This window comes from Seriola lalandi, unplaced genomic scaffold (assembly GCF_002814215.2).
Source record: "Seriola lalandi dorsalis isolate HSWRI2012SDOR001 ecotype SW California unplaced genomic scaffold, Sedor1 jcf7180002054581, whole genome shotgun sequence".
Taxonomy (NCBI): Eukaryota; Metazoa; Chordata; class Actinopteri; order Carangiformes; family Carangidae; genus Seriola; species Seriola lalandi.
Window position 1 is genome coordinate 4,306,008 of NW_019525134.1, and position 24,859 is coordinate 4,330,866.

General features: G+C 40.1%; 1 protein-coding gene across 1 annotated transcript in view; it reads left to right on the plus strand.

Annotated features, from left to right (window-relative positions):
- pebp4 (phosphatidylethanolamine binding protein 4) overlaps positions 1 to 24,859 on the plus strand; it is a 50,654-nt gene that overhangs the window by 23,592 nt on the left and 2,203 nt on the right. Inside the window, exons 5-6 of the mRNA XM_023418180.2 lie at positions 18,400 to 18,445; positions 19,178 to 19,294. Coding sequence (XP_023273948.1) covers positions 18,400 to 18,445; positions 19,178 to 19,294 — 163 coding nt within the window. The remainder of the gene's footprint in view (positions 1 to 18,399; positions 18,446 to 19,177; positions 19,295 to 24,859) is intronic.

The window sequence follows — 24,859 nt, forward strand, 5'->3', positions numbered from 1 at the left end:
ATTTAGCCGAGGTCTCATTAGAGAAGCAGTGGTAACAGAACAAGGACACATCGGACTACCCTGTGTATTATAGACACAATACTCACCTTGCTTTGAGTAGTTTCATCTTCACTCACCAAAACATGCGCTGAGGATCTCCTCACTGTGTGTCAGCCATGCCAAAACCCTCTTGAACCACAGAGAGAGGATTTTGAGAGTCTGATGTTTGTCACATGCTGCACAGTGCCTTACATACGTACAGTATTCATCCACACCTACAGGGTAGAGCCTTATAAGAAGCACACATAGCATTATAGGAACAGGAAGTTTGAATGGTCTCCCTGAAGAGAAAAGACTTTGTTTGTCACACTTGCTACAAGTTTCTGAAAACCTGTCGTTCATTTCTGATAAGTTCTTCTGTATGGATGGTTGTGTTTTAGGAAGAGAGCCTCTGTTGTGGCAGATTTTATGTGTCAAGCTTTGGACAGAAGACAGAACATTTTGTCTGTATTTTTATAGTATGTGTAAGAAGTTATGATCTTGTCTGACAAATCTGCCCTTAAGTTTTCAGGCTGACTGGACAAACTGAGTAACAGATGGACAGGATGTCATGCCTTCATTTTATGTCTTTTAGACTGATTATTTCACAACGAAAAATCATTGACAGACCATAGATAAGACCTTAAAACTGCACTCTAACATGGGAAACACAGTATCATCAACCACAATGTGTAATAACTTTGAAATTATATAATTAATAAATATGCGATTTAAAAGTAGCTTAACCACACCTACGTGAACTCCTCTCAGAGGGTGAGATGGCGGCTAATGCTACTCTGCTAAGCTAGGCTAGTTACCGTTAGCACGACCAATTCAGCTGTTCTTATTCTCCATGACTGGATTCGTCTTCTCTCTTATTTATGTGGGATAACAAACTAAATTACTGATTAAATTAAAACCTTTAAAACTAAAGGAAACACTAAACATAATTATTATATGTTAAATCGTTTCAAATAAGACTCTGGTCTTAACTACATTTTGACTAAACATGTAGTTACTGTATTTGTGTCCTTGTCAGCCATAAATGTTTTACCACTGCAACAATATTTTTGGCGTCTTATAAGTTCATGTGGGCTGGACTTTTGTACATGTATGACACAACAAATAATGTTGCTAACTAAGTGTGTAAGACAATCATAATTTAATGTGTATGTCAGGTGTCAAATCTTTTATTTAACTGGCTGTATCACTGATCACATCATTACTTTTGACAGTCAAGAACAATTTAATCCAGCAGTTAAGTGTAAACTGTGTGGGTGTCTCATCTTCTCCTACCAGCTGTCTACTTTCTTTTACAACTCACATTATTAGATGCTGTATATGCATTTTCATCACAACTGCCCATTTTCAATGACCTCTAGAGCTACAGAAACAGTAATTTAGAATCTCCTGCAACACTCTGTGTTTTACATCAATTATGGACAATTACCAAAATAACCATCAACAGATTGTTGTCAAGCTCTTGGAGTCAAATTCCAGATTGTGAGCCTCTCCCTCCCTCTCTCTCCTCTCCCAGAGTCTAAATCAATGCAGATGTTCCGATATGGTCTCACAGCAATAATTACTGTAACAAGCAAATCATTAGTATCTGAATAGAAGCAGGTTATATAAATACAGCACTGGGTGTTACTTTTAGTTGTTAATACTTATTCTCTCATTATAGTTTTGGCGGTTCGAGAGTCAACATGATGCAATATGAACTTGCAAAACAGTGCTACAGTTAATGCTCTTTTCTGCGCTGAGAAAAGCCAAGGTGTTCATTATCACTGTAAAATCCCATTTAAACAGAGATGTATAGCCTTAGGTTTTTATGGATTTTTTCTTACTTTTTATAATGTATGAAGTTTCTCTGCTGAGGGTTTGTCTCCATGAAAGGTATTAGTTGTCTGACATACTCAACTTTTTCTAATAATGTTCAGAAAAGTTAACATGAGGTTAGTTATTGGATATTCTGTGCTCAGATTGTTCTCATCTTTCGATGATTCTATAAACACTCACTTAAGAACATATTCAGACTGTATGCATATGTCCACCTGAAGCAAAAGCATTACGGCTATTAACTTTCTTATTGTTTAATTGGACTGAATAGCAGTTTTCTTACAGACAAGCTGCATGAAATACATTTTATACAAGAAAAGAGATTCATGGCCCCTTGTAACCTGTTCAGGCTGTGGTCACTTCTTCACTTCCAGATCCACTTCAAAACGGTCTGCAGATTGGAAGCCTTCAAATGTTTGTTAACTTCCTTTCCTCGGCTAATTGAGGGCCAGTTGGACAGTTCAGCACACTGCGTGCTGTGCTCATTATTATGATGCATGAGGGATATGCATGCTTTAACATCCATCTCTGTTTTAGCAGCTCCCAAAGAGGGACAGAGCCTGTGTTCTGCTGCTGGTCAGGCAAATACAAACAGTGAAGTATTGTGAGTGTGTCAGACCAGCTGGCTTTGTGTTTGTGAATTCTGTGGCCTGCAGAGATCGCCTGCTCCACACCTCAAGATGTCCTTTAACTATTAGGCGTGTAACTCCTTGCAGTATTTCATTCATTATTTGGCTCTTAAAAGGATAACACTGATGTTATTCTATCTTTTTGTTATTATCACCCATTCACCTTAACAGCCAACCACTCAAAAATGATTACCTTTTCATACCACTGTTTGTGCAGTAGTGATTGTAGCATTTGACTAGCATTTCATAGTTTTTAGAACAATAGTTCATGTCACAGAGGAGTAAGATACATCAGGTCGTAGCTGCACAGACAATACTTGAGAGATTTCTCTCATGATACAAGTGATGAAAATATAACAAGTTGCAACCAGCTTATCCTTCAAAAGTGCAGCCAGAACAGTCCTTTAGTCACGTATAGCATGTCCTCTTTGTCTTGTCACACAAACATTGCAGCATATACATTGACTAGAGAATATGTGTTTATCTTGTTGAGTTACAGTTGTATGTCAAGTTTTGTAAAAGTCTCAGTTGTAGATCAGCAGTATCTGACAGTATGATAGTACTGATAGTTCAGTTTTTACCTCTGCAATAGCCTGAGAGTTTGTTTTAGCAAAATACCTATCCAATATTGCAAATAAACATACATAATTGCATTGTTCTTTATCCTGTAATTATCCCTACTGTGGCATGTTATGATTTAAGCATTTATTTTTGACAGACAGGTGCCCCCATATGGAAGCCAAAAACAATTTCCCAAAGGCCAGGCAAACCATAGCTAGCTTCATTGTGAGAACAAAGAGCCATTGGTATTATTCATAATTAAACTCTTATTGTGTACGCTGCTGAATATTTCCATTCTTCTGCCTCTCTCCTGCTCACTCTCTTTTCCCCTCTCGGTACTTTGCACCTCGTGCTGGGAACATCTGTCTGGCGTCAGAGTGGAGCCTGGCTGTGCAGATTGGAGCAGGTAGAGGAGCACATTGTAGCCCAGCTAATGATGAGAGTGTCTGCCCTCTCTCTTGGAGGAGACGCAAGCTGCTGCTTCACGCTCGCTCACTCCACTCATACGCCCAGGGAAACAGATTTCCAAACATATGCAGTATGTTTTTAATCCAGTTGAGCACTTCATTTCCCAGCAAACACAAATAACCTTACGGGACATCCATATCTTATGACAAGGGGGTGGGCGCAAAGGAATTGAACAATTTTCCTTTTTAATGTGATTTTTTTTTTTTCCCTCCAAAGTTGCTAAACATGCTCATAACCCAGGTTAACAGTTTGCTTGTTTATGGTTTCACAAACTTTTACACAGAAGTGCCTCCTGGCTCCAAGTCATATGAAGCAACTTTATCTAATCTAAACTCCACTCTGTGCACCTGTTGTCATCCTTTGTTTAAACTTAAACTGACAGCATAAACACATTCACACTTTTTTGTGAAGTGCCTTAAAGAATTTGAACAGATTGTTGTCAATAATGTATATGTGAGGAGTAAGTAAACTGAGCACCTGCTACGTGATCAAGAGTCATCCCAGAACTCAATAAAATGTTTTAGGTTTTAAGATAGACCCTCCCAGATTCCAGTCAGTATACAGCTTGGATACGGTATTTTATATTGCAGTTTGAATTAGTTTGACCCCAACAAAGTTTACATGCAGGTCATTCATCTTTTTTCATAACTACCGAAACCTCCCTTGGTACAAGGCAACAATAGTCCTTCACATGGAAGCCCAGCTGGAGGTGCTTAACATTTAGAGCAGTGCTCATCCTGCTGTCAGCTACAGCCAGACAAATGTCAGAGGTGGTACTACATGGAGTTCAGCTTTTGGAAGTCATTCCCTCACTAAACCCCATCAGACTCTCCTCACAGCCTCTCCGCCAGATTGGGATGCTGGTGTTTAGTAGTTTTTTTTTTAGCTTTCTTTTTTTTCTTTTTTAGCTTTTTGAGTGTGACCTTTTTCAAAGTTGCACTTTCATGTGTGATTGTATGTTGTCTGCTGTCTGCGTGCAGGGATTTGTGTGTATGTGTGAGAGAGTTTGAAAGAGGCTAGCAGAGCAGGAATCGGTGCTTTGTGGGGTGACGTGCCAACTTCGTGCCTGAACTTGCTGTAACTGCGGCTTTGTCCCCTATTGTTCTGACACATCTGGACCTCCCTGGTCTTGTGTGCAAACACCCTGTAATAATCCTATCGATTTTATATCTTACAGCTTATTAACAAACAGGTTCTTCTTCAGTGTGGGCTGCTGCTCTCACTGTTCTCCGCCACCTAAAGGGAGAATTACATAAGAATCCTCCGCTCAATTGTCAGCTCCATCCCCCGTCCAGATAAAACAAACACACACACACACACACACACACACACACACACACACACACACACACACACACACACACACACACTTGTTCAATACTGTAGCTGATAACCTACCAAGCCTCTTGCCATCTCTATAACAACTGACCTCCCTGCTGTGGTTGCCGTGGTGAGATGATTGAGCAGGTTTCACTGCATGAAGAACGTGAACTGCTATGGTTTCCTATCTGAGTCGTGAATGCTTTTTGGACAGCGAGGGAATAACCATCCATAAATTACAGTTTTTACATGTTGCCCAATAGCTTTTTCTAGGAAACTAAATTCCTATTGATTGTACCACAAGGGTTGAGAGACTTTCTCAGGCAGAAAGAAATTCATATTACATCTCTTACACATTTGTTTTATTTAAAGAAGTAGGCCTACTATGTGTCGGTGTGCTACCTTAATTTCTACCCTGCACACTGTCCTGGATATATCACGATTACTCTCCAAGAAAACAAGGACAACCTGGAAAGCCCTCTTTGATCCAGTCTGTCACACTATAGCCTGGTAGGGAAAAAAAAGAACATATTGGACCTTCTCCATGCAAATGCAGTTTAAAAACCAGTAGCTGTGCACACATAAAGGCGCTTCTTTTAATATGTGCCCCCTTTCTTCACACCCACGACCATTGTGTATAAAATCCTGTTTTTCCTGAAAAGATTTCTAGTCGCAGCCGCAGACAATGTTCCCCCACACAAGCTGTCGTCTTTGTCATACCCCCCCCCCCCACCCTCCCCCCTCCCCTTCACTTCAGTCAGTAAAGCAGGATCTCTGGCAGTCTGCCCCACGTGCGAATTTGTGCGTTTCTGGGTACAGGTGGGGGGGCTTGCTGGAGTCTGCCTACCTGTTCCCTTGGTCAATCTTGACAGACATGGGGGGGGGGCAAGCAGACATGGAAACCAGAAGGAGGGAAAGAGGGGCGGATAAATGAACAAATGTCAGGGTTAGTGGGGGGTTACTGGGGCTGCGGCTGTGGAAAACGCTTCCTCATAGGGGGTGACTCCTGATAGGGTACGGTAAAGGGGAGTGAGGCATGCTGATAAAAACAACTCACTAACAATTATGCTCACCTAAAATAGCCCTTACTTAAGTATATAGCATGCTTGCCAGTTAATTGTACACAAAAACAAAGACTTCACAAAAGACCTCCTGCAGCCAATGTATTTTCTTGTATTTTGGCATGATAATTAAGTGTGACAGCTATGAATGCAAAGCTGGCAGATATTATAGTGGCCTGTCTAACTCTACATACTGATTATTATTGTTTGTATTCCAAAAGTTATACTAAACTATAAGATTAGAAAACTGCAGCATCGTGTATATTGTATGATGAACAAATACTTAGAACTGGTGTGACAGCTCACATCGTGTATAATAAAATAAACATCACTGGGTGAAGCTGGAATCTACCGTGAATATAAAAAGAAACAAAAAAACTGAGCACATGAGAGTTACCAAGGCTTAGTGATGGAGGTTTGACAATTATCTGTCGATGTCGATGGAAATCGTAGAACAAGAGTCTGGCTCTGTTTTACTGATATTAAATAAATATTCTGCCTGTTTTTTTCAGTACTTGACAATAACAAACATTGTACAGGAGGATGAGTCCATTCTGTGCAGATTACACCCCATATCTTTTCCTAACCAAGCAGCATGGGATTTAATGACAGCGTTCCTAATATTCTCAGGAGATAATGCTTTTCAGAATGGCAAACGAAAAGCCACTGTCAATACAATATGTTCAGCAGATGCCAATATTCTGTCCATGATACACTTGAATAATTTCCTCTGAATTGTTCTCTGGATTTGTTCAACTTGTTCTTATTGATATGCTGTAGGACTAACAACCATAAAATCTACTAAGACCTCTGATCTGTACTATTGACCATTATCATAGCCAAGAGGTTTGTTACAATGTGATATTTTTATGCTACAGTTGGTGTGAAACCTGTTTACATTCCAGGGTGCTGTATAGTTCACTTCTCTCCGCAGCTCAGTCGGATTCCAAAGCACTGTATAGATTTCTTTCAGCTGATGAAATTAAAAAGACAGCAGTGTGTGTGTGGTGTGCCTTCCAGCAACGCGATTTGCCTGCGAGTTCACGATACGGGTTGAGAGGGGAGTTCCTTTGGGGGGGATTAAATAGCTCCCTCTCTTCCTTCCCTCCTCCCCTGCCCTCCATACTTGCAGAACACAAACAGCTTGCAGGGCTGTACAGTAGTTGTACAACATGTTTGCCACAGTGCTGCTCACAGGTAACAATAAGTCAAGGTCAAAGGTTAAGAGGGATTGTGGAGCACGGATTCTTATGTGTTCCTCTGGCAAACATTGTGCGCACACAGGCACAGGAAATAGTGCCCATAGTATCGCTGGAAGAAAGAAAGAGTGAGAGACAGAGAGAGCGAGTTGGCTCGGTCGAGAGGGGGTATCAAAAAGAACAAGACTGGGGCCAGTTTCACAAAGATACGTTATACTGGTCTATAAGGTCAGGACAGTGTTCACTCCTAGACTAGTCTGATGCCAGTTAGACAGCTACTCAAAAATTAAGACTCATATTAAGCTTTAAAAAATGTGCTGATTGTAGAAATTGCACCTGCTGACAAATTACAGACTGTCCTCTCCGGAAAAAGGACAGCATTCAGGATTTGATCAAGCTGCATGAAAAGCCGCATGTTTGTGTAGCCGTTATATAGAAAGAATAAGAACCAAGTGTTAAAAGAGTGTTTGAATTCATCTGGTGTTTGTGCCCTTCCACAAACAGTCAACATAGGTCGCTTTTTTACCCTAAAAACACTCTTTCCCTAACATGAATGATAGAGTTTTAATTAGTGGTGAAAAGATGTATTCAAATGTTTTACTTAATTAAAAGTAGCAATACGACAATTTAACAATACTCCATTACGAGTAAAAAGCCTGTATTCAAAGTAAAATAAAAGTATAATATCACCTAATCAACAAACTGCACTTTTAAGTATCAAAAGTAAAAGTATTGTTTATGCAGCAGAGTTCTATTATTTCCCAAGTGGTCTCAGACTTTTGGTCCCCACTTTATGTATTATACAATATTAAGATATATTATTACCACAGGTACATTCACATGTAAGGAGCATTTTAATGTTGCACCTGGTCAGGTTGGATTTATTTCAACGACTTTATATACTGTTATATACTGATAATACATCATCATTTATAATTGATTATATGTTTCTTTGAAGACTCTTAATCTGAAACTAACTAGTAACAATAGCTGAAAAATAAATCTAGTGTAGAAAACAAAGTAGTACAATGTACAGTACAATGCCCTCTGAAATTTAGTGGAGTACAAATTTGAATTATCAGAAAATGAAAAAAAGTAGGAAAACACACAGACCTGAAAATTACATATAAGTACAGTAATTGAGTAAATGCACTTAGTTACACTCCATCACTCCTTGAGATGATGGAAACTTCATCTCTTAACTATAGTGTCAGAAGATCAGGGAACTGGTAGTTTCCCAATTCAGTGAAAAATTTTGGTACAAGGATTTTGTGGTAAAGTTACCGTTAATATCACATGCTGAGAAAAATGGGAGTTGTTGCAGATACTTGAAAAGTACATGTGTTGCTGCAAACTGCCCTCTGATTTGTTGAATTCTTCCATAAGGATTTCCATGTTTTTAATTTACAAGAGTTGCAATTTACTCGGATTTACTCAAACACAGAAAATTTGTTTTACCTAAGATTGTTGAAAACCACCCAGTTGGATGTCTGTCTGAACTCTGACTGTTGGTTAGATCTAAGCTGTAGTTAAAGTCTACCTTTGTGAAACCAGATTTCTGCCTCCGTCAAGCTCTTTGAAAGGGAAGGAGATTATCCATTTAATCTCTTAATCATGCACACTGTATACGTTGCTGGTCCTGTGCCTAAAACCACTGTCCTGATCAGATCCATCATCGCCACCTTTTGCAACGATTCCCTCGCTGACACTGTTACTCATGTTCCTCTCCACCTGTCAGTGTATTAAACCCTTGGTGCCCTGTTAAAATGAAACCCAGACCAAGGGTGCACAAAATGGAATGTGAAAATATGTAGATTTTAAAACACACCTTTTTAAAATTCCTCATTCCCACAAATGTATTCAGAATAAAGTTGTTTCATAACATGAATTAGGTTACTGTACATTTTACACAGTATATGTTCCCCAAAAGTAGGAATTAATAATGAAGATGCTTTTTGGCCTGAAATTGCTATTCAAACAATTATGTACTTAGTTTCTTCCAACAAATGCATTCCACATTATTGTTTTGCCTCATAGCAAAGCACCCAAAAGACTAAAACCTTTCATTCCAGCAAAGGCCGCTATTGGTCACCGTCAATAAAAGCATAAAAGCATTTATTTCCCACGTTTGTCAAATTAACAGCATACTCCATCTCCCATAGGACTTGTAAGGTTCATTAACCTTTCTGTGAAGTGGGACAGGTTTCCAGCAGTTACCATAACCTCTGTCTCGCTCCTACCTCAATTATAATAGAAGAATTAAACATCCAGCGATTCAAAACAGTAATGCTGCCTCTTAAATCCCTTTGTACCAGCTCTCAGTTGTTAATGACTAAAGACACTGAATGAACTATAGAGTTATCAACAGATATAACAGTGGACAGAAGCAAATGGCTACTCTCAACAGCGAGCATTACATGTACAGTTTTTGTTTGATGGCCAAATTTGACTGTTTCTAAAAATTATTATTCTGACTTTTAAATAGTGTGTTGCCTTGGTTTTCTATGAATAACACAATGTTGGATTAATGGTACTTAAAACTATTATTATTATTATTCATTGGGGAAACTGTGCCACACCTCTGTGGAAACACTTCTAGCTATTTATCAGTTTATTAATTATTGTAAATTTCAGGATAGTTCACCAAAATCCTGCCACCTTACTGCACGCCGGCTCACCGTCCTTCCAAAGTCAAAAGAACCGGCTAACCTTGAACTAATTAAGTGGTCAATTACACGCCTGTTGATCTCTTTTAATTTCTTAATAATTAAATTAATTGTGTGGGCAAAGAGTTCGTTCTCTTGTCCACCTACTCCTACTCCTTCTTCATCCTCCTCCTCTCCCTCTCACTTCTTTTTCTCCTCCTCCTCCACGCCGGGGCCCACAAGGTTTGAATACTCATTTATTTTGTGTCACTGTTCACACCTCAAAAACTATTTTAATTCTGTGCCTTTGACTGTTTAATAAGCTTAATCTTCCTCTTCCTCTCCCACCCCCTTACATCTCCCCCGTCCCTTCATGTGTTAATCAAAATCCAGCACGTGCCTGGATGTATTTGTAGGCATACCGCTCTATTATAATCTATCCATTTACTCTCCCATGGAGGCCTCATGTTTGTGTGTGCGTGTCTTCTGATGCTACTTGTAGGCAAGCTCAGGCTGGGATTTTCCAGTGCCACCCCCGTCAGTGGGAAGCCCTATATGGGGACATGTCAGCGCCTTGTTTGCTTGTGCTGATGAAGCTGGGGGTGGGGCGAGTGGGCAGCCTTGTTCAGGTTCCAGGATTCCCTTCAAATGAGTCAGCCAGCCCCCACTCAAACTGACTGTTACCTTGGGAACTCAGGCTTGGGCTTCCCTCAACAGTACTAAAAGTACAGACTCATCAGCACCCATACTCACAAACACGCACGCACACACACACGTACACACACACACACACACACACACACACAGTAGCTACAAGGGAAGCAGCACCCAGGTTGGATGAAATTAGCTTATTAAAACGCTCTCACTTTGGCCTGTACTCTGGCCTGTTAGGCCCAATCTGCTCCGTGAGAATGAGATGACCAACCCGACACGGCCACTTTGTAATGTATGCAAATTGGACTGAATAGATGGATGTGATAATGAGTTTGGGTGGCTAGTTTCTTAAGCCAGTGATTTGAGTAATAGTGTGCTTTCTTACTAATGAGCATGACCAAAGGCGTGTAGGCTTGGTACATCACAGTGTGTCGGGTGATGTCAGTGATGGCTGGAGTTCACTTAATAACTGGACTGTTTATGTTTCCAACTCAGTTCATTACCAAAGCCAAATGAGTTTCTTTACTAAAGCCATTAGTCCAGCAGGCTATTGTTAAGTGGGTTAATTTGTTGATGCACTGAAGCAGATCACGGGTGACTCCTCCACTGGCTTTCACCCTGTCCTGCTCAGCCAATGCGCTCTGCTCAGCTGATCACTGTTAGGATCCTCTACCAACCATTTATCCCAGAGTCAAGCCCATCAAGTTTTTACAGGCTCAAATACCTGTAAATAAGGTAATTATCATGCTAGTGGTTGATTTATAGGGACATTATTATCATTTTGTGTGCTTGTAGTAGTTTGTATTTAGCTGTTTATTTTGTATTATTCTTTTATTTCAAATTAGAACATGTTTATTATTTTTATTAATATAATAAAAAATTTACTGTTATATTTTATTGAAAATTTGAATTTAACCAATGCAGTGTTCTTTATTTTATGCATTCACTGATTCATTGAAGTTTAATTTATTGCTATTCTTGTATTTTCTGTTTTGTGATATTGGCGGCAGAGGGGGGAGCAACTACGTTTGCAAAACAGGAAAAAATAAAATAAAACATACCTCCCATATGATTTTACTGTCATAAACAGCAGCATCATGAATCATGACCATCTACCAGCTGCTCAGCCAGGAAGTAAAACTTGTTCACTATAAAATGACGGTTGGCATTGGCATACCTGGTCCCAGCTAACTGTGACCTGCACTGACCAGCTTTTGACGAGCAACAGGGAGGTTTCAGTAAAAATATGGTGTACCTTGGGTTTGCAGTGCATTTGAAAAGATGGAGCCATCTGTTAGCTCTAAAGCCATTCAAATATGTAAAAAGAAACTCTAGGAGGTCTGTGACCATGCAGCTTCTGTCCACAACGATGCCTTGGCCGCCATCGGTTCGATTACATGATGCCCAGGTGACCCTTGTGGGCCATGACAAGGACGCATGCTCGTCTGCAGCAGGCATCAGTGGTGAGTCACTGAGCTATGCACACTTCACTCCAGCATAACAGCTCATGTTGAACCCGACAGAAGTTGACTGTAGTTCTTCTGAGATCTTTGAGGGCCACCTGGAAAAGATAGAGCAAAGTTGGGAGACTTCAGGGACCCGCTCAAAGGAGGAGAGAGACTGCGTTCGGAGGGAGCATTACAGACCAGCAGTTAATCGTAAGTGGTCTACGCCTGGTGGCTGCAAGAGCTAAATAGTCGCAGGAGCTCACAGAGTGTGGCTGTGGAATTCCTCGCTCAATGTCTGGCTTCTGTCTGACCGCCAAATCCACAGCAATGTGTCAACTTGCTTAATTATGTCTGGCTCCAGCCTCTTCTGGAGGTCAGCGCAGACATTGTGCTGCAGTTTTATGGGGGGCAGCACAGGTGTGGTGCACCGGCTGGACGACCATATATATATATGTCAGGCTCAATGAGAGACTGATGGTTGAAGGCTGAGTCGCAGCCCAGATAATTGTTGCCGACTGTGTTAATTAACTAATTTAATTTAACTGTATAAATTAAAAAGGCTGTCATACAAGGAAATCTTTTCAACCGTGTCATTTTATGTGCGGAAGTTGCAGATTACCCTGAAATATTCTATTTCCAGCATTATTAGAATAGAAGAAATAAGGTTGTTATGAAGAGAAATTTAATGTGTTTCCTTCATCGACATAACCAAGTCCCCCAGTCAAGCAGTAATGTGATTCTCTCTTCCACTCTGCAAGAAAAACTATGTTTAACCTGTAAACTGGTAGGTTCCTTGTGAGACATAGACTTTTAATTCACAATAACCCTGCAAATGAATGGGCTGATTACTGAGGCGAAGATGAGGAGGCAGTCATAAGCACTTGGCTTGAGTGGAATAGGCGAGGGGGGGAGGGGTGGCTGTGGCGGTACAAGTCCAGCCTCAGAAATAGAGCTGTGAACACCATCTGTCATGCTCTCTCTCCCCGTCTGTTAGCCTGACTGCAAGTAAAAGGGAGAATGATGCTCTCAGAACTGCATTAGAAGGACGTGGGTGCTGATTGTCGTAGGTGTGGGTTTACAGGGTGTGCAAGGGAGGGGGAGGGAAGTGGTGGATATACAAGTAGGTGCATGAGTAACTCTTGCTGACAAAGGGAAGCACTCACCCACACAGAGAAGTAGAAGGGTTGTTGGGCAAGTGGGTATTCCTGGTGAAACCGCACCCCTGCACCCACCCACCTCCTCCTCACAGACTCCTACCTATTGGCTCTTGTCAGAGGATTCCTAGTGGAAGTTATGTAGACACATTATACAAACACATTGCTCATCTTCTCCTCTAAGGCCTACAGAAGTTAACAATTCATGTTTAATATCAAACTGCATTTCAAATATTGATTAAGTTTACCTTGGTGATGCCTGCAGTCGTTTTTGTTTGCCACTTTCAGACCCACGGGAAATGCATCAATGTCCCATCAGTTATAATTTTCAAGAATTTCATGAAAGTAATAACACTGCTATCAAATCTATTATCTGTATTATGATAAAATAGTTGCTCTGGATCACCTTGCTTGTGCTTCACTGAGAACAGAGACAAAGTTGTTGTTTTGCATATCGGCAGTTTGAGTGTCAGGCTATTACGTGACCCACAGAAAAAGATCTGCTGCATAGCTTTTTCCAGATTTTCAGAATTATTCATTGCTCATAACGTGTAGGTTGTTTGGGATCCTTTCTGCGTTTGTCTGAGTCAGAGTGTGAGATAGAGACACTAAAACATGAAGGCAAAGCTGGGCTACGATGAACAGCAGGCACAGTAGGATCGAGTGTCCGAAGCACCACATCTGGACTCACATTAGATGTGGTCTGGTATCTAAAGGGGTAAATGGCCCCTACATTTAAACAGAGCAGAAAAAACAATAAATTGTTTTTGTTTCTTTAACATATAGAAAACTAACGATGGACAATATATTTTTTATCACTTCTTGGTATGAGACTTTTTATGCTTAAAACCACGATGCTGTTTTCCATTACTTCTCTTCACAGGCAGATCAGAGGTCAGGGTCGATTATACAACAGCTTGTAGGGACTTTTCCATAGACCACTTACCAAGGCACACGTTTGCTGTTGTGGTGTCTTCAACTCAGGCCCCCTAAGCCTAACCCTGCTCACTGCCCTCTCTCCCACTCCTGTTCACTGCTCACTGGCTCTTGGTCTATTATAATTTACAGTATATTAATTCTCTCCAGTTGAAAGACTTCAACACATTTTTGCTTCAGAATTTTCTTATTCTTTTCTGCTAAACATGTAAAATAGTAAACGCTTGACGCTTTCAATGTTTACATCTCTGTCAGTTTCTGCTTCTCCCACACTGCTCAGTGTGTGATTCACTATCGCAGCTACACCAATGGGTATTCCCCTAGTACAAGAATGCAAAGTGTAGTCACATTTTCTTTGACTAAGTCTTAAATCAATTTGATCCAGATAATTTATTTCATGCTGTGTTTTTTTTTCATTAGTGTTGGAAAGAATTGCTTGACTTGTCCCTCAGTACAAATGTTTAGTTTCTTGATGGTATCTATGCATTAAATGATTTGAATATAAATTTAACAAAATGTCAAGGTTGTCATGCTGGATGACATTTTGATTAATTGTCAGGGTTTAATGTAATATGTAAGTTTTATACCTGTCACATAAGAAGTTTTAAAGTAAAAAAATAAAGTCTAAAGTATAGTAGTCAGATCAACGAATGATTGAACATAGAAGAAATTCTGTGAGTGATGTATGGTACTCATAAACATATATTTAAAATGTAATGCCTAGATAAGAAAATATTTACAGAGAAGCACTGATAGTGTACATCTTGGAAACTGCAGAGATAATGAAGCCAGTCCAAATCTTTTTCAACTTTCAGCAGCTGAAATGACACAACTTGCAAATTTCCAACAGTTGAAACACACTGCCACAGTGGCTGTGAGAACTCTATTGGGGTTTCTGGTAAATATACTAATTTTAATATTCTGCTGCTTTTCTAATCTGTTTCTAAAATTAAGCAAATTGCTTAAAATTTCTTTTTGGATGAATTAGCTGTGTGTTTCACATTTGGATTATGAGTAAACATATAGCACACAACAGTAGTCCAAACTACTGGTTTCTCTGACATCTGTATTATGTAATGTAACTTTTATCTTCAGCTTGAGGTCAGGACAGACAATCCAAAAATATAACTGTTTGTAGTTGGAGAACTTAGATATTGTACAGCAAAGGAGTTACACTGTTTATTCTCTGTGTATATGTGTATGAAGAACTTTCACATTTTTCAAAAGAGATGTACAATGTTTGGGCACCATAGTATATTATACTGGACGTTAAAGTATATAGGAAGCAACAAGGGCACAACGCACTTGCTTCACATCAGATTTTAATATAATGCCTTTATTACATAGTCCCCAAACTGTAATTTATCTATTATATATCTATTACCCATTATTTATAAATCTTCTTCATAATTTTCTCACATTATCCATCAGGTTAACTTTCATTCTTTTTGGCTGTGTCTAACAAGACATTTCATTCAGATTAACATGGTAATGCGTAGAGTCTATATTGTTCTTGCTTTTATTGGAGCTTTACAGTCTGGAGTGTCTGGGGTCCACAGTCTCAACGCTTTTAACTTTTCTAACCCTGAGCTCAGAGTAACATTGATCCAAGATTAACTTCATCAATGCACTATGTGGCTTTTGATTCCCTCTAACAAAGCAGTAATAGATTTACTATATGAAAAAGTTTGCCTGCTTCAAACAGGCATAACATCTGTCATCCATGCTGCAATACAAAATGAATTTAGTTGACTATAACTAAAATGAGAGACCTATGTAAGTGCTTGTTCACCAGCTGATTGTGGATAGAACACAACACACATTGTCTGATGAACCTTATAATTGTATTACACCCCTAATTTATGACATCACCACTTACAGATTTTGCATGGGTGGGGTTAATAAGAAAATCATTCAACTGGGTTGAGAGGCATTAGGTGAATTTAAGTAGGTGAAACTATGATGAATTCAAAATTGACCAATTCTGTTTGACTCATGTGAATCATCCTTTCAATTTTCAGTACTTTTACATGGCATTGTGGCATTTTGTTTTTGTCAATATGTTTAGCCGTACTAAATTACATTAATTAGAAGCTTTGCTGGTGTATTTCTAATTATATAAAATACTGAAAGAATAAAGTGATACACATGATAGACCATACAATTAACTGAGCATGCAGCTGTCAATCATTTAGTGGTCAGAACTGTACACGCTCTGTGCCCCACACCCACATCAGGGTCCCTGCGGGAGGCCGCCCACCATGTGAGAATGTCCTGTAGATTAGTGTGAGCGAGTCCCTCCCTCCCCAGTGAACATCAAGAGTCAGCAACCTCAACACTGTCCTGCCCTTTCACAACTACTGTGACAGCGGCTCTGCTCTGGAGTAGATAAACCACTATGACCACAAAACCGATCATTTTTAAGATCATGATATCTGGTGATTCTGTGTGAGTTCTGCATATGATTGACTTGTCTTTTATTATGTGGCTGAATTTCAATCCTGCATTCATTTGCTGTTGTTTTTACTCTATGTATTATAATGAAATTTAAAGGGCACAGGGTGCCATGGAGAGTGAGCGAGAACCGAACATTAAGATGTGGGAAAATATTTCACGCTCAAATGTTGACTACCTGTTGCTATGGCAATGGGTTTGGATCCTGCAGGCTGCAGGACTCTTGCTATTTCTAAATAAAGCTTTTTTTCTCACTGATCAGTGGATGAAGATACTCACAGTTGAAACTAATCTTCTGAATTGTATCAGTCTTAGTAAACACTGGTGCTGTGCACTCTAATACTTATTCCTAAACCTCCTAAACAGCATTTACAGGATTAGAGATAAGACAATGCAAAATAAGGGGCACATGCTTTACTGTTTTTTTTTTTTGTTGACATTTTTATAAATCATAAGACTTGAACAAATTAATAAATGTAATAATACAAATAATATAAGTGCATCTCAAGTATTTTGGCATAGAATTACAGATACAGTATATGCTTATGACCATAGTTAGTTGTAAAATTGTAACTGGCACTGTACCATGGTCATCATGTGAACAGCAGTTCATCGGCTGCCGGGTAACAGGTGCAGTATTTTCAAAAAACAGTCAGACTGTGATCGGTCGAGTGCCCTAGTCCTCTGTTCTACATATAACTAGAAATCAAATGAAACTTCCCTGTCAAGAAACACTAATATTGTAGTTATTTATTAGGTTGCTGAAATAGGGGGATCAAGTTGTCTCTCCAAAGGTGTAATGTGTTGACCCCCTCTTAAAAACTTAAAATGTTTCCACCATTCCCAAGATGAAGAAAAATATAGTCTACAAAATGCCATTGTTGCTGTTTGTACTATTTTCTGAGTTGGTTAAGTCCACATCCCTAAAGAGAAATGCAGCTTAATGTTATTATCCTACTGAAATTTGTATTTTATTTTCCAGCAAACTGAAATTTCTGTTTAAGGATCAAAGGAGGTTGTCCTTGTCTTTTGTCCTTGTATGCTGTCCAGTAACACAGTACCTTTGTCACCCTGTGGGGGGAGCCTGTGTGTGGAGAAAAGAGGACAGTAATAGGCGCTGAGACCAGATATTTGATGTCTGTGATGGGGACTTCCATGCTTACCTCAAGTGTGTTTTGGGCCATTTCACATACGAGATATTTAGTAATTTTCCTCCCACTCAAGGATGCAGCCGTCTTGCAGTAAGCAGCCAAGTCTATTAAACAAACATTCCTGTGTGCACAATTTGCAGTGTGAAGTCCCTGACTGTGTGCTTCCTGAGGATGAGGGAGTTTAACCTGACAAATATAGAGTAGAGAATGCTTTTGAAAAATATTGTTTAACATGATGTCTGTTTCGAGGAGACAGGTAGTTAATGTGTAATTAATAATACGGGAAATTGCCACCTGGAGATCCACTCAGTGGACAGCTCTTTTATCTTCAGATATTAATATAACAGATCTTTTATATATTTGACTTTGACATATTTTAACAAACTGTTTTGATGCAACCCTGTAGAGGAGCTAAATGTCAGCTGTTGTTTTTTTAAAAATCACAAGTGAAAAATGATTATCTGTCATCACCTAAACTTCAATGTTTATGGGATCTATATTTGCTAAAAATCACTCGCTACATCAAAATATTTCTGCTTTAGTCAAAATGAAGCAGGTTAGACTATAACAAAATTAGCTCCAAATAGAATTGGCGTGGGAATGAAATGGCCTCTCCATCCTCTCTCTAGTTGGTACAGTGGGTGCTAATTCAAGGACTGACCACTGAGCTAAGCAAGCGCAGAATATTTGGCTGTGAGAGCACATAACTAAGGGCTGTATTGTAGGAAGCAATGTAACGGCCCACTGTGCTGTCTTTCTTGTCAAATTATTGGTTTATGGTCATTTTTAAACAACTTGTTTGTCATAGAAGTGAACTGTCCTGACTGTCCTGTCCTGACTGACTTTGTGTCTGAATCAACAGGGAGATGCACTCAAGAAAGGACAAATACAAGGAACCACCCTCACTGGTAAGTATGGTTTTCAGTATACCATTCATTTTGTAGCCTTAGTTACTGTACTCATTACACCGTGCTTTACTTTAATTACACAAGTTTGCTCATTTATGTTGTGTAAGCTGTAAAATGTACTGAGGTAAATCAAATATTTTTTGTTTGGAATTGTTCTACAATATTATTTTGCACTGTTGCTGAATTACTTTTCATTATTATTAATTCAATAGTCTTTGTTTCACTATCACTTACAGCAATTTAACTTCACTATTTTTATCATGACTGCTTCTTTCTGGGTAATTTTACTTCCTACCTGCCTTTGTTTTGCAGCAGACATTTGTGCGTGTAACAGGTGAAACACGTGCAACAGTAGAGCTGAGAGTCAGATGTGAACACTGAAACAGGGAAGCTAGGTTTGCTTGCTGTCTTCTGGTTTTGGTGTTGATTAAAAAAGATTTATTCAAAGAAAAACAGTTGCCTGTTTATTACCCGAAACCCAAAGTGACTGAGGAACACTAGGAAATTCAGTTTTATAGATCCACAGCTACCACTGGTTTATTGTAATCTAAAAAACATAACCCGGATGCATGAGTCATAACTGTTATGAAACCTGATACAATGGAAACAGCTGGCGTATCAAAGATTTTGTCGGATTTTACTTGCATCATTCTGATAATCACATGTAATTCTATGTAATATCATCCACCAGCCTCAGCTCTCCTGATTCTGATTCTTTGTATGTCCATGCAGACTATCATCCACCAACCCCGCCACAGAAGTCTGGCTTTCATCGCTACCAGTTCATGTTGTTTGAGCAGCTTCCAGACGCACCAGTGTCGCTCACCGGGCAGGAAAAGTCGTCCCGTGGTAATGACTCAACTCACCCGTACCTTGGGTTCAGACCACTTTTGGCTGCTGCAGTATCATCTATCATATACCAACACTGATCAGCACTACTGCCAACAGCTAGTTGTTGAATCAGCAATAGAAAGATTACACAGAGGCATTGAAACTTGAGGCCCAAACATTTCCTCTCAAAATAATTACAGTATAGGTTTTTGTTGTTATAGGTTTTGTGTTTTAAGAACCTTTCTAGGCTGCTGCAGGTGTTTTTTATAAACATTAGCTAGATGATTATCAACTTCCTGGCATACAGTAGGAAGTTGTGTCATTTTGACAATATTAGACTGATTAACTTATTGCCTCATTTGTTTGAGTGGGCTTATTTAGGGTGAGGTTTACCATATTAGGTTTCAGCAAATATATCAGCGACACTCTTGAAGCTACCTTTATTGGCTCTGCGGCCAGACACCGTCTAACCATTTTTAAGTCCATGTTTTGGACTGTAGCTGTGTTTTCGCTCAGACAAATGTAATTTACACCCAATTCACAATCAATTATGAGCATTTAATCGAAGCATTTGGAGTTGCTTTAGGAACATCATCGTCTCAAAGTGCTTGACCTTGACAAAGGAAATGTTAATGAGGTCAGTGAGTAAGTTTGCTGCAGTGTTAATGCCTGCAGGGTCAAGTATTGTTGGCTCCCACGCATACCTGCACAAGTCTGCTTGACCACGTCTTGTTAACCTCTGCCAAACCTGAAATTCTTATCAACAATGACAATAGACATGCACGGTCAGTTCAGTTTTAACCCTGAATACTGCTGTTATTATTACCAGATCATTTTCTTAGTTTGTCTCTCAAAGGACGACCTTGTTTGTCTTGCAGAAAAGCAGAGTTATTGTTTTGTTTACACTTCAGGTTTTCTGACTTTTCCTCCCCCTGAAGAGAAGTCTCTTGAAGGTGGGCACCTGCACCTGGATGTAGAGTACAGTGCCTCACAGGGGGCGTGCCTGTCTGTCTGTTCTACTTGGGCCACGACCGGTGATTTGAGGGGAGATCAGGGCGTTTTGAGACTTCAAGCGCTGCGGCCGTGAATGAGTGGAGCTGCCAGTCTCTACTGTTTGAAGTTTTGACAGCTGTGTCAGCAAACAATCCAGGCACATTAGGCTGAGCAGTGTTTGATGTTGAAACCTCTGGAAAAAGAAATGTCAAAAGAGATGTACTTTGGAGTATTTTTTTGTATCCGAACTCACATTTGGGGAGGTTGAGATGAACTGTTATCACATTGTTAGAGTATTGACTGTGTCAGAAATGGTTAAGCTGAAGAAATAATAGCATGAATAATAACCTGCTATTTAGAATAATTTAATATACTTTTTGTGCAAAATAAACTGGCGCATACTAATTTTCTGCTACCAGCTCAAATACAGTAGTTTCCCCCACATTATGAAGCGATTGAGCTGAGTGGATCCACCCATCCTTAATCTACTGGATGACTTTAACTCGTGCTGTAGCACTTCCTCTCTCCTGCAAACTGTTCTCTCCATTCAAGGGAAATGAAATTAAGAAAATCCACTCTTGGATAATCAGATGTTTCATTTGATGGGTCAATTCTGGAGAGGATAACTGCCCTTGTGAAGAGGCTAATGGAAATAGACACGGTGTGACATATTAAGAATGAAAGCCTAGTCATGGTTTATGAATAGAAAAATATTTGATTTTACAGTCATTATTGGTTTTGGCTGGATTCAGTGGTGTACCTGCTGTATTATTATTGGCCTCCACTTGGCCATGAACACGGTATTCCCGCACAGGCAAGAGGAACAGAGGGAATCCCATGTCTCCCCACCTCCTCCGTTAAGTATGTTCACTTATTAGCGTCTGTCCTCCCTCCATGTGGTATGACACAGAGAGCATTTTTCATAGCCCATGACATTAATTGATGTGATTTGCGAAGGGAGAGCATTTAGTCGTGGGTGGGAGACTCCTAATGATCGTTTTCCACTTCCAGTAGCGCAGTCATTGACTCAATTTTATCGCAAATTTGTCGTCCTTTTTTCTTTTCATCTCTGACCATCACTTAAGTAATAAAGGGGGTGAACAATGAGAGGTGGAGCAGGTCTGTTGTGAGGAACCGTGGGAGTCTGGTGTGCCTCCTGTGTTAAGGTTATGAATGTGGGTCAGCGAACTGATGAAGACAGCTGGTTTGTTACACAAGGATCTACAGGGGGCTGCGCTCTTGGCACCGGGCACAGGGGCGTGATCATAGGGAATCCCCATTGCTCTGGCTCAGGAAGGCTGTCCCTGAATGGAGGCTGTCCCTGTGCCAGGGTAAGGGGCAAGCTTGGGCACACAGGCCCTCGTGATACTTGTCAGCCACTTGGCAAGCCCTCAATATGTCCTGCTACTGTTTAGTGCCGCCGAGTCAGTTTGTCAAGGGAAACAGTGTTACAGTGCTGAGGAAGGATATGCTGAGGCCTTGAGAGAGGCCATCTAGTGTTGTTTCAGCCTTCCTGGTAGTTTGCACATACACTGTTCACAAAGCCAGCACTCCAATAGATATTGTAGACTGATCAGACATAAAAAATGTGATAAAAACAAGAAGAACCTGAAAATTAAAAATTGATCAAAATCATCATTCTTGCTCATTTTTTCCTTTATTTTTTTCCTGATAAATTACCAGGGAGAGGATGTATGTGACGATCACGTTGTGTGAGTGAATGGATCACAGTGGAGTTAGCTGCTGGATGGTGCACGTTGCTCATCTTGCCTCCTAGAACCCCTACTGCCAGCTCAGCACACTCCACAGTAATTGAAGCCATTTGCAATGTTGCAGTGTGGTAATGGGCAGATCCATGTCTACCACCCACCCACAGCCTCTACCATTAATCAGAGCTGCGTGGAGTCAAGAGAGCCAGGATTTGGTTGCTACAGCAGGCCTGAGTTTCAGCCAGGAGTCGGTTGCCTTAAAGGAACACTTTGACGTTTTTTAATTTTAGCTATTTTTTTTGTTTTTTTTCAACAGACAGTTGTCGGGTTTAGGATAAAAGTTTTGGGGATTTCTTCTTCAACTTCACTCACTCAGGGTCCTAGTATTGTTAGAAATCACTGCTGTGATTAAATCATCAAAGTAGAGCTGAAACTATAAGTCAATCAGTCAATTAGTTGATCAACAGGAAAATAACTAATTAATCATTTACATGATTGTAAACAAACAATCTGAGATGAAACAAGGAATTTGATTATGTTACCTATTTTATTATGATGGGCACTTTCACATTAATTTTTTTACACTTCATTTTTTTTTTACACTAAATCATTGATTGTTAATTCAATCTAATCAACAACAATTCTCACAGCTGATTAATTGTTCAGGTTTTTTCTCAAACAAAATGCCAGTCCTCTGGTTACAGCTTCTCTGGTGTGAGGAGTTGTGGTTTTTCTCTTTCATATAAGCGTAAACTGAATTTCAGACATCTAAAGACGTCATCTTCAACTCTGGGAAACTGGGTTTAACATTTTTTACTATTTATTTGACATTTTATAGACAGGTAAATATATAGTCGGCAAATTAATCAATAGTTTTAATTGTTGTTAGTTGCAGCCCTTAATCAGTGGGACCTTGTAATTGACCAGAACAGGTATTCCAAGGGAAGTGAAAGACATTTTTCTTGCAATCTGACAGGACAAATCTTCACCGAATATAATTCAACGTTTGACTTATCCTTACTATCTTTGGGATTGAAGATGGAGTCTCCAGCAAGGTGACAGCATTTGGTAAAGATGTAGGCTGCTATATATTGACAGCAAGCTGTCAGCTGGGATCAGCAGCCAAACACTGTTTCTCAACCCAGGTCCCTCCACAGCAGGCATCTGCCTTGCTGAAGCATCTCTTAGGCGCTGTTCTGTGGTTAACCCCTGACCTCTGACGACCGCAAAGAATCCTGTTCCCCATGAAATTAGGATTGCATTAGTATTACTATGAATCTTATGTAAAGACGCTCAGTGAAGCTCTTCCCCTGATATGGCTCCTGTTACTCGACTGCAATGAACAGGATCACTTGCTTTTGAGCATTTCTGAGACACTATAAGAGGTTTAACAGGGACACCGCCCACACCACTAAATGTAGCAGTTCTGTGTCACCTCAGAGCAGTCCTGATCTTCCTGCCATACCCAGACAGAGAAGCAAGGTGGAAACAAAAGTGGAGGCAGGAAGACTTTAACATCGCCCTCAGGTCCCACACTATCTGTCCTTTCCATGAGCAGGCAGATGGGAGAGACGGAAACACGTCTCTGCACTACAAACAGACACCAGCCTATTTTAAGGTCACTTGTAAGTCTAGGCTTGTGCAGAGAACCAGCCAGCGTGATAGCACCAGATATTGTGAATTTGCCTCATTTTGGATTGCGCCCAATGATTGCACAGCTTTAGACAGGATTATGTGTGTAAAGCCTTACAAGCAGCGCCTGGTTTTGACTGTTCCTTTGATCGTTATTCTACAATAAAATGATCTTCAGTGTGACATTTTCCATTAGAAGAAATGTTGCCTAACACTATTGTGGGCTAGGTTCTCCCTATTAAAAGCGAAAGAGAAAGTCTGAGCAGTTTTCTCATACCTGTCGTGAGAGTCAAATTTGCCACATGACTCGTGAACTATAACCCAATATTCAGTGTAAAGTTTGTTGTCCCCCAGCTGCCTCACCCCTCTGCTTCCTTTAAAGTGCTACCTCTGAGGGGTGAGGGACCTTGTTTTGGACAGGCAGGGGATTCTGGGATCTGCAGAGGCGGTACATTATCTTCCACTAAACCACAGGCCAGAGGGGCCACCAGGCCATGACCTATCATACAGACAGGTCACTTGACTCCATTGCCCTCACTTGATTATTGGAGCCCTGTCTGCTGGCAATCCTCATTCACAGAAAGGACCTGACGAGGTTCAGGCACTCATCTACTCATCTCCCAGTTATTATTCACCATCTTCCCCAGCTGAGCTCCACCTGACGTGACCTCTTGGCTAACCCAGACACACTGAGGTGTTACTCTCATAAGCTAAACATGTGGGGAGGATCAGGAACAGTGTATGAGCCCCAAAATAGTTGAGTAATAATTTCGTAGTACTATCCTTTTTATGTTTAAATCTTTCCAATTTGCAAATTGGAATACAAATAAATACTCTACTTTAAGAATTGATAGGAGTTAAATACAATAATGTGTTCTTTAAAAAGCCTGAAATATCGCAGCCTTGAATAAGAAATTTTGTCTGAAATGTAAATGAAGCCTTCTGATTTGTTTCTGCATTGATGGTAGGTGAGTGCACTTGATGTGCGTGGCACCGGTAAAGCGTATTTCTTCTCCCAGATCTCCTCCAAGATGCCGGAGGATAGAAAATGTGGCTCCCTGATGGTGAAAACAGAGACAGCGAAGGCCTGTAAAGCAGCTGCAGCAAGAGGTCTAAAGCAGTAATGTTTCTATCCAGGCATAGTCAGATTCGACCCCTGACTGTGAGACCGTTCTCTCTACAGATTTGGACCATTTCAGTAGTTGGCTTTCTTTTCAAAAGATTAGCTTTCCTACGCAAAAATCTTCTT